General features: G+C 32.8%; 1 protein-coding gene across 1 annotated transcript in view; it reads left to right on the top strand.

The window, feature by feature from the left end:
* The first annotated feature begins 6,539 nt into the window (after positions 1–6,539).
* The window catches only part of LOC127853387 (carboxylesterase 1C-like), a 42,829-nt gene continuing 36,541 nt past the window's right edge, over positions 6,540–12,827 (top strand). Inside the window, exon 1 of the mRNA XM_052387887.1 lies at positions 6,540–6,973. Coding sequence (XP_052243847.1) covers positions 6,755–6,973 — 219 coding nt within the window. The 5' untranslated portion in view covers positions 6,540–6,754. The remainder of the gene's footprint in view (positions 6,974–12,827) is intronic.

The following is a 12,827-nucleotide window of genomic DNA, read 5'->3' on the forward strand; positions in this document are numbered from 1 at the left end:
TCGTTTTCACTTATAAAAGACATGCATTTTCAGTAAAATTGTATTAACTATCGTGAAGTTGATTTATAATACATAAGTTACAGTTCGAAGTTGTTGATGCTTACATGTACTTGTACGTGTATCAACGTTCGACGCGAAAATAACTGTTGTAATCGTTGCATCAAATCGAAAATGGTGAAAATGTTGAATAACTGTTCCCAACATATGGGTCGTGCTCTGTGAAAAGGTGGTTCAATGCATATGCGTAAAGTGTCGTCCAAGAATAGCCTGTGCACTACGCACAGGCTAATCAGGGACGACACCTTCCGCTTTTAGGATTTTGTTCGTTTAAACAAAGTCGCTTCCTAGCAAAAATTCTAGTTCAGGCGGAAATGACGTTCCTGATTAGCTTGTGCGGACTGAACAGGTTAATCCTGGACGACCCTTTACGCATATGTATTAAACCCCCTTTTCACAGAGCGCGGCTCATATAAAGTTATCGCAATTATTCAAATGGCATGATCAAACTCACACTCATGTTAGAGACGTGTTATTTAAATATTGAGGAAACACAATAAAGTAGTACAGTTCTCAAGTCTGCCATTTAATGCAACACATTGTACCTTTTCGGCTCCGAGATGATTTTCAACACTTAGTTAACATTAAATGTTCCGAATGTTTTGTGCTAGCTCAGAGCATTGTTTTAAGTGAAATATAACATGCCTGCGATATATTAAACATGTGTTTATGTACAAGAAAATAATGTGAAATGACACAAGCGGTTGTTATTGAATTTCTTTTTACGTGATTAATGTTTAACCATTAAGTGCATACCAACGCAATATAACCGTGTAAGCTCACAAATATTGTCCATATCAGAAAGTTGCCAATAGACAAATTGTATACCTAATTCTAAATGATAAGGAACTCATTTGAGCAGATAAATTGAGCAAATCCAGCGAGAACATTCATATTTCGTGCGTAGGAAGCCTACTCCGATGCGTATACGGACAGCATAGACTTTTTTAAAGTCAGCCAAGACTTAATTTCAAACGGCATTAAAGAACGGGAATTAAGAAAACCAACTTAAAACCAATAGCACGAAGAATGAGAAAGTTATTTCAAAGTTATGGAAGATATTTGCAAAAACAAATGTATGTGAAATATAGATGACATAAACACAAGATAATGACCAAATTTTTCCACTACGGCCTAGTATCATGCTCGTGATCCTTTGAGTCTTGTTCTATGGAAATGCGGTTTAAAGCATGTACGGAAAGTGTCGTCCCAGATTAGCCTGTTCAATTCGCACAGGCTATCAGGGACGACACTTTCCGCTTTTATGATATTTTCTGTTTAAAGAAAGTCTCTTCTTAGCAAAAAAATTCAGTTTTAGGCGGAAAGTGTCATCCCTGATTAGCCTGTGCGGACTGCACATGCTTATCTGGGATGACACTTTGCGCACATGTATTAAACCCCTTCTTCACAGAGCACGGCTCCTTTTTCGCTCATCTCAGAAGATGATATTTGAGTTTCCACTCAGTTGATAACTTAGCATGTTGGTCGGTCACGACTAATCTCAAGTCTCAAGTTTAAGAAAACGCACACATTTTCCGTCAAACTCAGCGTAAAGTCCTACTCATAACTTAAAAAAACAACATATGTTACAACCAAACGCAGCATACTGCTAAAACTCATTTTAACATTAAAAAAACACTCACAATCTGAGTCACAATATTGACTTCAATATTGGTTTTCATTGACACATAGTTCGTGCGATTTAAACATTAATAAATCCAATTTATCAATTCACATTTGTTTTCATGTGAATGCAATTATGTTACATATTTAGATGACTTACTCCGTAAATAACGAAACAATTTATATTCGCGAAGTTCAAATAAAGTGATAAAATCAAATTAGAAAATGCCGTTAGTAATTTATGCGTTCATGCAAACCGCTTGAAAGTGAGTTGAAAAAAAACGCCTGTTATTATTAAACAATAATAAGAGTTCGTCGCACATCCTTGTTATTAAGTTAATACTCGTTCACATGAGATTAAACAATACAATAATGGAATAATGATGTCAAAGATAGCACTTCTAAACTAAAAATAGGAACAAAATCATCTAGACAATTATGCTCCATTAAAATCGTTTTATTAAATTTGCCCATGTGCTCGAAGAACTTATTTGCAGAATTGCACGAACAGTTTAGCAGATTATTATATTTATACTGTTTCCTAAACATATATAATTCTTATAATAAAAATTTAATATGTATCATTCTCACAAATATATATGTCCTATTCTTTAAACATATTTTTCGCCTTCCCATTTTGTTTTCTTATTTTCAAACAGTTATAACATATTTTTTAAATTCTAAATAAACGCATTTGCTTCTTATTCTCATAACACATATATTTCTGATTCTCAAAAAGTTTGATGATCGTTTGAATTGCTCACTTATTCTTTCAGAAATGTCCACGCAAAAGGTTCATTAAAATGATAATCAACTCAATATTTATCATAAAAGCATATATTAAACAAACCTGAAATGATTGCAGGTGGGGAACTATATCTTAAGTTTCATACAGACACATGTGTGTTTTAGCACTATTCATTTATTTAATTTGATTTTTTAAATGTAAACTTTGCTGTTTCTTGAACATAAATACACAACTCTTCTTATTTTCAATTTAGGTCTTCAACACACGATAGTATTTTCTAACGGTGCACATTTCTGACGATATAACTAAGTTTATTATATCTCATCTTGCTAGATTAAAGGCTTCTGAATGTAGAAAAATTGCCAGGAGGTGCATTTTACGACTTTCAGCTTTAATTGGACAATAATTTTTTTCGAGAGGAAACAAATCAAAGGCGTTAATGATGGACTATCAGAGATATCAAGAACAGCTGAATAACGGAGCAGAATACTTGAATAGTTGTTTTCGATGAGTAATAAAGATCTACATATCTTTATAACTTTTCACCTGTAAATAAAGCGTAATGAAAGTATGCCTAATGAAAGACTTTATATAGAGATTACGAACTTGCAGGGAACGCACACAATTATTCTCAAGTGGTAATGAAAGAGAAATAAATTACATTAAGTATTAATAATATATTTTGATTTATTATATACCGAAGAATCTGATTTAAAGGGTAAAAAAGGTTTTAGAAAAACTTAATTTTATGTTGACCTATATTTTCAGAATGCATTAACTCAGTTTTCAATTATTTGTATATTTCTTTGCGCTGTGGAAAAGCATTTAAGTAGAAATTATTAATTTACCCCAAAGTAACAAACTTTCGAATCAGTTTCGAATATAAATATTAAATGTTAGAATAATGTTTAAACACAATTTCGAATATATCATATTTTGTAGCAGAAAACGACTGCATGTGTCGGTTTGGCATTTCAGTATCCATATCGGTAAACCTTAATAAAATAATACAATTATAGACGTGAAACTGATTCAATATGTAATTTCCCAAACATATTGGCATTGGGAAAATATGCCTTATCCTTATAAACTAAACACAATTACAATTCGCAAGTACGTTGTCTTGTTTTGGTAAAAACAGTGATAGTCATTCGGATGTAGAAATATCGAGATTATCGTTCTGCGTAACATACAAAGCATCGAAATAAATTGTACACCATATAACCAACAACAACTTCAAAATATAAAATGCATCAAAAGTCAGAACAATCAAGAAGACTGAAGAAGGCAAATTAAAAATATTGCACTCAAAAGAAGAATAATGTTGGTTTAAGCTTCAGACCACATAAAACTACAGAGATATGGCGAACAGAGTACATAAGACCAGCGAAAACTACAGAGATATGAAGAACATAGTACTTAAGGGCAGTGAAATCTACAGAGATATGGAGAACAGAGTACTTCACCCAGCAAAAACTACCGAGATATGGAGAATGAAATACTTCACCCAAGAGAAAACTATCGAGATGTGGAGGACAAAATACTTCACCCAAGAGAAAACTACCGAGATTTGGAGGATAAAATACTTCAGGCAACAGAAAACTACCGAGAAATAGAGGAAAAAGAACTTCAACCACAGACAACAACCGAGATAAAAGGAACAAGTACTCCAGAATAAAGAAAAGCATTGAGATATGGAGAACAAAATACTCTGGAAAACAGCAATACATCGAGATATGGAGCACTTCAGAGCTCAGAAAACTGCCGAGAAAATAATAGCAAAGTACTTAAAAAAACTACCTACATAAAAGATATTTAGAATATATTGCGAGCCTCGTATGACTTGTTAAGCATGCATTATTGTTTTTCTTAGCAGTCCACAATTAACTAAAAAATGCAGAACTTGTATAATTTTAAATCGTGCCGACTAAATCCCTTATTGACATCCATACAATATTATCATGTTGGTATATTAGTACGGAATAAATCGTCCTCGTTGAGAAATTATTTATTATATGAAGTGCAGTATTTAAGGAATTATTGTGTTATTGAACAGACGTGAACAGATTATGCATGCCTTCGATGGGGTCGCCTCTGGATTAATTCCGCAAGTACATTTAGTTCACATCGTGTACATACCATTTGTTAAAGGCATTTTAATCCTTCGAATTTTTACATTTAGTGTGCATTTCGTTTATACGCAATAGTTTATTGGGACATCATTGGCACACAAAAGCCTCCTTAAATATCCTTAAATATCGCCGTGGCGTTTCGTTTAATTCGGAATTATGTCAATCCGAGTTTTATTGAATTACATTTTAATCTATGCGACTTTAATTTACCCATCACATGTGATCAAATATAGTTACTTCAGTAGTATCGTGTATTCAAAATGCACCTTTGTTACTTAGTAAGGGTCGTACTTGCTCGAACGCCTTCAAATGGCTGTAGTGTAGCGGAATAAAATTGATATGTTAATTTATTACCACAATTTTACGCGCTCAGTAGGTAAACGTGTATTGATGGGTCGAAAACGTGTAAAACATAATGACATCAATTAGAATAAAGCAATTTCGCTGCGCTTTGATCGTCGTGCTCATTAATGTTCATCATAAATTATAAAATTGTATCGGTATCAGTGTCAGTCTTGTCACGATGCCCTTGCTCACATAGTGTTGGAGTATGATCCATATAAAAACAATAGCGCATACTTTTATAAACAGTTTTGACCCATTTATGTCTAGTGGACTCTCCCATCCTTCTAAATTGGATCAATTTATTTCCAAAATTAGAGATGTATAGTATATTTATTTCTATGTTTAGAATATTTCTTACAGAAAAGAAAAGAATATTTCTTACAGAAAAGCAAACAGCGCAGACCTTGATGAGACGCCGCATGATGCGGCGTCTCATCTGAGTCTACGCTGTTTGCAAAGGCTTTTTTTCTAGACGCTAGGCATAAATGGGTTAATGACACTAGTTGGCGTTCTCTATGACAAACTAGAAAAAAATATTTGGGTGAAACATGTTTATTTAAACATGTCAGTCAAAATTCATTACTAAATATATTTTGTTATGAAACTATTCATTTGTAAGGATGATTCATGCATACAATCAGAATCGTAACTTAAATGCCTTAATACATGGAACTGCTAGTGATCGATTCAGGGCATATAACCAATTTAATGTATACGTAATTACAATTATTTCATTTATTAATTTTAATTTTTTAATGCTCTCGATTTCTTGATAAATGATGCTCCTGTGTATTTTGCAGGAATGTTGTTTCCACATATTTAATAACTTGGATCAAATTATTATCATGACAACAAGTTAACAAGGTCAATTAACACTTTGAAGAGTAATATAGCGACACCATGCATTGTCTATCACGGATAAATGTAAGTTCAGAAAACAGCTTCTATGGAATACTAGATGAAAGCGGTGAAGCTACAAGAAAGATTAGAGGCGCCAGAATTTTACCTCTCGCTTTCGGCTTCTTTGAGATATGCACCTTTAAGACACCATTGCCGTTGTTAGCTAACACAGTCAACAGAGATATTATTCTAGGTAATCATCGTTTTACTACATGTCGAGACGTTACCTGTTTTATCTATTGAATGTTTTTAATTGGTATATAATTACTATTAACCAATACGGTACAAGGGGTCTTGTCGGTCGACGATACATGTTACTAGCACTTTTTAAACCAATATATGTTTAATAAAAGGATAGTTAAACCATGTTAAGGAAAACAGGTAAAATAAGTGGTGTTCGTTGAGTGAACTATTATAGAAACAATTTGTTTTATAAGGCTAACAAAAGTAACATTTTTGTATTGGTGAATTCTACGATTTAAATAAAGAAGTCGTCCTTATTCAAAAACTTACTCGAATCGCAAAATAAATACATATCATTTTGAACTTTAGGAGGCATTAACACGGTTAATGAACATCAATGATTCCTTTTAACGACAACTACTGTTCATGCATCGGCCATCGATAACATTCGAAGCGCTTTCATTCCTCAAATACCGACTATCGGCTTGCAAAGTAGCTGTGCAGGAAATACGGTTACATACGCTGTTGCTCTAATCAGTGTCTGTCAAGAGGTGGTCGGTGTAGAACGTACGTAGGGTAACACACTTTGCTGAATTAGTTTATTTATTTAAACACCGACTAACATCTTGTGGTTCATTGAAATTCTTGCATCGTAGATGATGTTTAAAACATCAAAATAATATTTGTTGGTGTATTACCGACGCTGGGGATAACATTGTTAAAATTTAATAAGAAATACGTGAGTGAGTGAGCAATTTATTATACAATGGAATTAGATTTAATGTTAAGAGTATGGACTTTTATGTACACGTGTTTATGGATAATAATTGTGGTAAAAGAATCGGATGGTACTGAATATTCTGTACGGTTAACAGATGCCGGAAAAGTTAGAGGACTTGTTGAAATGGCCCATGGGCAAAAGAAAGTCGAGAAATTCTTTGGTATCCCATTTGCTAGTCCCCCCGTTGGAGTGTTGAGATTAGAGGTAAGTGATATTTTATAAATAAGGACATTTTGCCTTGATTGAACACCGATGTGTTTGGATGGTTTGTCTTACAATACCTCTAAGCACAATCTTTGAATATTTGTTGTAACAGTTCGGTGTGAATATACGATTTACAAACGCCAATAAAATGTCAATACTTTAAAAACAATAAATTGCATATTAATAGGCATGCAAAGAAACATATAATACTTCTAAAAAATCAATCTGTATTTGTATAATTGATGCATTGAGTGATAAAATGCCACAATCTCAGACAATTTGTTGATTTTATATCAACGTTTGGAGTTATGGCAACATCTTTTAAAGAACTAAAGATCACAAACATACATTGTTTAAAACTACAAATTCATTTGAAACTTAGACTTTTAGTATAATCAAGTATTGTAAAAGTAAGGAAATTACAACAGCTTTTGGTTTTTGGAACACTTCATATGTTGTTTTTATGGAAAGCACATACCGTTACGTAGTTGTGTTATTGATTCGTTTTAGTCACAATAAAAATTGTTCGATAGAAAATGTTAAATTATGTCATTCGATCGCTGTAACTGCCTACTATAGTATGAAATTTAAAAAAAACGGGTATGCTATTAAGTCACTATAAACATTTTTAACAATGTAATTTAGTTAGTTACATTTGTTTTTACATTCTTGTTGATTGTTCGTTGATAAAAAGCTGACACAACCTATTTTTATACATTGATTGTTCTTTGTGTTAGATTTGCGTTCGTGGTTTATAGACCGCAAGCTCTTGCCTTCAGTTATTAATAAATCTATTTACACCCCTGTTTATATTTTCTTCGTAGAAAGCATACATCCTAAATATTTTATCTACAAAAACTTGGTTATGAATGTGTCTGAAAATGAAATTCGTAGTATTAATATTATAAAAAGAATTTTAATGTAGAATAATGCTTGAACGTACACACTAAATTAATTTTTTTTTTAATTTGAATTGTATGCGTAATTTATAACTTCTCGAATCCACAAAATATAACTCTCATGTTCTATTCATTTCCATTCGTTTCTCGAAATGGCAGCAGAAACGTTTTTTCTCAGATAAATTATATTTTGACATTTCTATTAGGAAACTATCTTCCACAAACCACATCTTAATACATAAAACACGCTGATTTATGGTCGAAAAAAGTCCATGTAAAAATTATAGTTTGATGATAGTCTGGTACTATAAATTTTATTTTAAAATATAAATCTGTAGTTTTTTTCTTTTAAACATTGTGTGTTTAAATTACTGTTAAAACAATGTTAATTAGATTAATATAAATCATTTACAGAGCAATTATATACATGTACCCGATTATATTTGATCTATATTTCAAAAGACTGATTGTAATACCGCATAAGGATAATAGATATTGAATGGCGCTAACGTCACTCTTCCCCATGTAGTTGTTATCTAATAATCAACAAACGAATATTAGATAAATATTCAGTTTATCTCTATGCAACTGTTAAGATTGGCAATTTTTCTATTAAGGCGACACATTACTTCCATTATTTCTAGAACATGGAAAACATTAAACTTGTCCCTGATTTATTTTCATGATGTTTATCGTGTATACAATCCGAAGCTCACGAATTCGAACGACTTTAACTCTGCATGCTGGGAAATTTGTCGTCTGCTAAAATGTCTTCTGCTGAATTTCTAAAATTAGCATTTTCTTCGATTTTTTTCCGAAGAATTCCATCAGAATAGCAAACAGTTTTGGTCCTGATGAGACGCCACGTTCTGTGGCGTCTCATCTGGATCCAAACTGTTTGCAAAGGCCTTCAAAATTTGGTTCCAGCACTGCAAGGGTTAATCCCAATCATTGCATGCAGTTTGTAAATTGTGCGCATCGCAGGCGTTACCTTCGATGCCAATCGCAATTATTTCTTAACGTTGATTTCCCCAAAATTCCAAATTGACCAGTGTGCGTTATAAACTAAGAGCATAGGCCATATACATATTACACGTTTTGTGTCACTTTTAACTCTTTCAGTGCTGGAACCGAATTTTGAAGGCCTTTGCAAACAGTTTGGATCCAGATGAGACGCCACAGAACGTGGCGTCTCATCTGGATCCAAACTGTTTGCTTTTTTGATAGTATTCTTTGAAAAAGATCGAAGAAAATGCTAATTTTGAAATTCAGCAGACGACATTTTAGCAGACGACAAAGTTCCCAGCATGCAAAGGGTTAATGGCGCTGTTCTATTTCACTGCAATAGACCATCGTCATAAATAAGCGTAGTTGTTAATATAAATTCGCATAACGTAATTATTTGATATCGCAAAATTGTATAAAAAATGTAGAGTCGTATATAGATAACATTCTTATGTAACAAGTGGCTTTTCAAACAAATGAAAGATATCGGAATCCATTTTATTTACACCATAAGTCCATGTTGAAACGCAATTAGTTTTTAAGTAAATTATTGCTTATAATCTGTGCATGATATAATCTGAAGCACTGCAATTATTCGTGTTCAATATATAGTTGCCTAACTTAATAATGCTTTATTTTAAGATAATTATCGTGTCCTCGTGCTGGTAGAACGAAATCAAATAAAATATTCATGGTTGCTATTGAAGATAATATCAAAAACGGAATCAGGGATAAAATGGAATTACACGTAGTTTCAGTGCTATTTTGCAATTATGTTTCAGGCAAGTTTTATGTTTATATGTAAAATGTTCAAACAACAGGATAATGCGCGTCTATTCAATTATGTTTCGTTTTTGTGTATTTGTGTTGAGTACGATCACTTTTGGGCGACAGGCCTTTATTGCTTAATAAATTTTTGTCTTGTTTAGGCTGACCATTGTAATTTAGATTTTTCAGTATCGGGTTGGTTCAAGTTACTTTTAAATGTAACCTGTTCGTGTGTATTTTTAATTTCAAAAGTAATCGGAGCAATCCACCGGCAAAATATTTTATAGAACAATCTGTGTCAAATACGGTATTCGTAAGTAATTTGTCAATCTATGGGAGGATAATACAATCACATTTATTTCAATTATATCTTATTTGTATATATACCTTCGCCTGTCGACCTTTAGTACTTTACCACTTTTGATTATGTTAACAATTGCAAGCCCCGTTATCATTTGTTATTCTAGACCCTTCATGTTGTATCTTGTTTCATTCCGTTGCAAAGTTACTCGTTACATCTCTCCCCGATACATTGCGTGATTTATTTAACACGACACTTTAACATTTAATTTCTGGTCAATTATTGTCCAAACTATGGATTCACTGTTTCTTGTTGTGTCAGTATACACAGATGTAGCGTTGATGTTCTTTTCTATGTGTTAACCCATTTATGCCTAGTGGACTCTCCCATCCTTCTAAATTGGATCAATTTATTTCCAAAATTAGGGATATCTAGCATATTTATTTCGATACTTAGAATATTTCTTACCGAAATTCCTTTAAGCAAACAGCGCAGCCCTGATGAGACGCCGCATCATGCGGCGTCTCATCTGGGTCTACGCTGTTTGCCAAGGCCTTTTTTCTAGACGCTAGGCATTAATGGGTTAAATATGTAGTAAATGAAAGTAATAGATTTTTGCAATCGATTAAAACACAGTACTATAAAACTATTTAGAAATGTGTTTAAAATGTTATACTCAAGCATTATATGTTACAAAGGAATACATTAAAAAAATATATAACATCAAACATTATAATAGAATATTGTACTAAATTGTATTCTTCTCTAATAGGTCAAATGATATTTCTGAGTGTACGCGTCCACCTTTTTCTTCAATACAATGTTAAGAGTGAAACATGTGAGCACTTGTTACAATACTCTTTGTGGATAAATGAATGTTTACACGAATAACATACACACATGGAAAGTCGAAATTATATATTTCATTTATGATTTATTCAAAAACCGACTTCTCTCTCACGCATCTTAAGTCATTATCTTAATGCTAGTTAATTGTTATTTAGTAATAATTCAACCAATTAAGTACTAAACATTTCTCTTGACGAACAAAACATTAATATAAAAAACGAATAATAATTAAAATGATGCGGCGTCTCATCAGGGTCTGCGCTGTTTGCTTTAAGGAATTTCTGTAACAAATATTCTAAATATAGAAATAAATAAACTAGACGTCCCTAATTTCGGAAATAAATTGATCCAATCTAGAAGGATGGGAGAGTCCACTAGGAATAAATGGGTTAAATATCTCAACTTACATAACATTGCAAAATATACAGAATTCAAGATCTTGGTTCATGTGGGGAAAACCCCGCCAGCCAAAGCCACCCACAATCTCGCAGTTTATAATTGAGCAGTCTAGCCGAGTGATAAAAGTATTCCGTCACTCACACAGACACCGCAATTGGCCGCTCAATCCTAAACAATCCCCGATTTTACGAATGCATCTACTGAGTAACGTTTACTCGTAAATCGTATGCTTGTCCTGATTTATTAGAATTATAATCTGTATTTTGCTCAGGTTAAGACAAAAAAACTTCATCTATGTAGAGGTAACAGCTAGTTTGTGTCTACGTAATGGTAACAGCTAGTTTGTGTATACGCATAACTTTTTAAACGGCATCAACATGAATAAAATCAAATGCTTGAATACCATTCTTGCGTGTTTGTACAAAATCCATTTATTTGACTGTGAATATCTGGATATTGTTTCTCCAAACATTTGCTATTTGACATATCTTGTTTAGCCGGCATAATAAAAGGTCAATAGTGACCCGGTCATCTACAACATATCAAACAACTGCGGGGATAGTTGATTGAAAAATGAAAATCATTTTTGTTTTAGAAAAACGGCATTTCAAGCAAATGTTTAAAGTATACTTCGTGGTTACGTTGTATAATACCGACAGAGGTGCTTTCATGACGGATTACGAGACGTAACATTAATTGTGAATACTCCCATGTACGGAATTCATGTTGTTATATGATACAATACAGTTATTTTCTCGGACTGTCACAAAAACAAAGAAAGTACACAGTGTGCGCTCTACACTTAACCTTCACTTCACATCATATTTACAACATTAAGTTGATCTAATGTTCAAATATGAAAGCTGTTTGTGTTCATATAGTTTTTGTGAATGATGACAATCGTCTCATTACTGCATAAAGCATAATCCGTAATTGAAAAGGAGTACAATAGTAGTAATAACTAACCCATTTATGCCTAGCGTCTAGAAAAAAAGGCCTTGGCAAACAGCGTAGACCCAGATGAGACGCCGCTGTTTGCTTAAAGGAATTTCTGTAAGAAATAATCTAAATATAGAAATACATACACTAGACATCCCTAATTTTGAAAATAAACTGATCCAATTTAGAAGGATGGGATAGTCCACTAGGCAGAAATGGTTTAAGTATGAGCACAATTGTACTATGAATTATTCTTATTTATGTTCATGATGCCAAAGTCTAGCTTGCTTCAGAGGAAACTCTTATATAAATCTGTAAATAAGTAAGCTTTATTCGTTAATGATAGCTACATGTAAATATGAATATAATAATACACAATGCTTCCACGTGAGTGTATTTATCCGCAGCATAAGCACACATATATCTGGAATAGAAACTTGGATTATTTATATACATGCATTCCATATTATTTTTTTCCAGACGTATAACATTCTTTATGAAACTACCAATCTAACTAGAGGATAAATACAGTAATGAAAAGCGCATCGTTTTAAAGTAACATTACAATTCAAAATTAACGAGAATTTCGTACAATTGTTCGTAAAATAAACTTAACCAATTAAAAATCAGTGTTCCTCATGGCAATTGCCGAAATTTCAACGTCAGATGTGGTCTGGTAAAAAAGATGTTTGTA

The sequence above is a fragment of the Dreissena polymorpha genome, chromosome 12 (genome assembly GCF_020536995.1).
Source record: "Dreissena polymorpha isolate Duluth1 chromosome 12, UMN_Dpol_1.0, whole genome shotgun sequence".
Lineage (NCBI taxonomy): Eukaryota > Metazoa > Mollusca > Bivalvia > Myida > Dreissenidae > Dreissena > Dreissena polymorpha.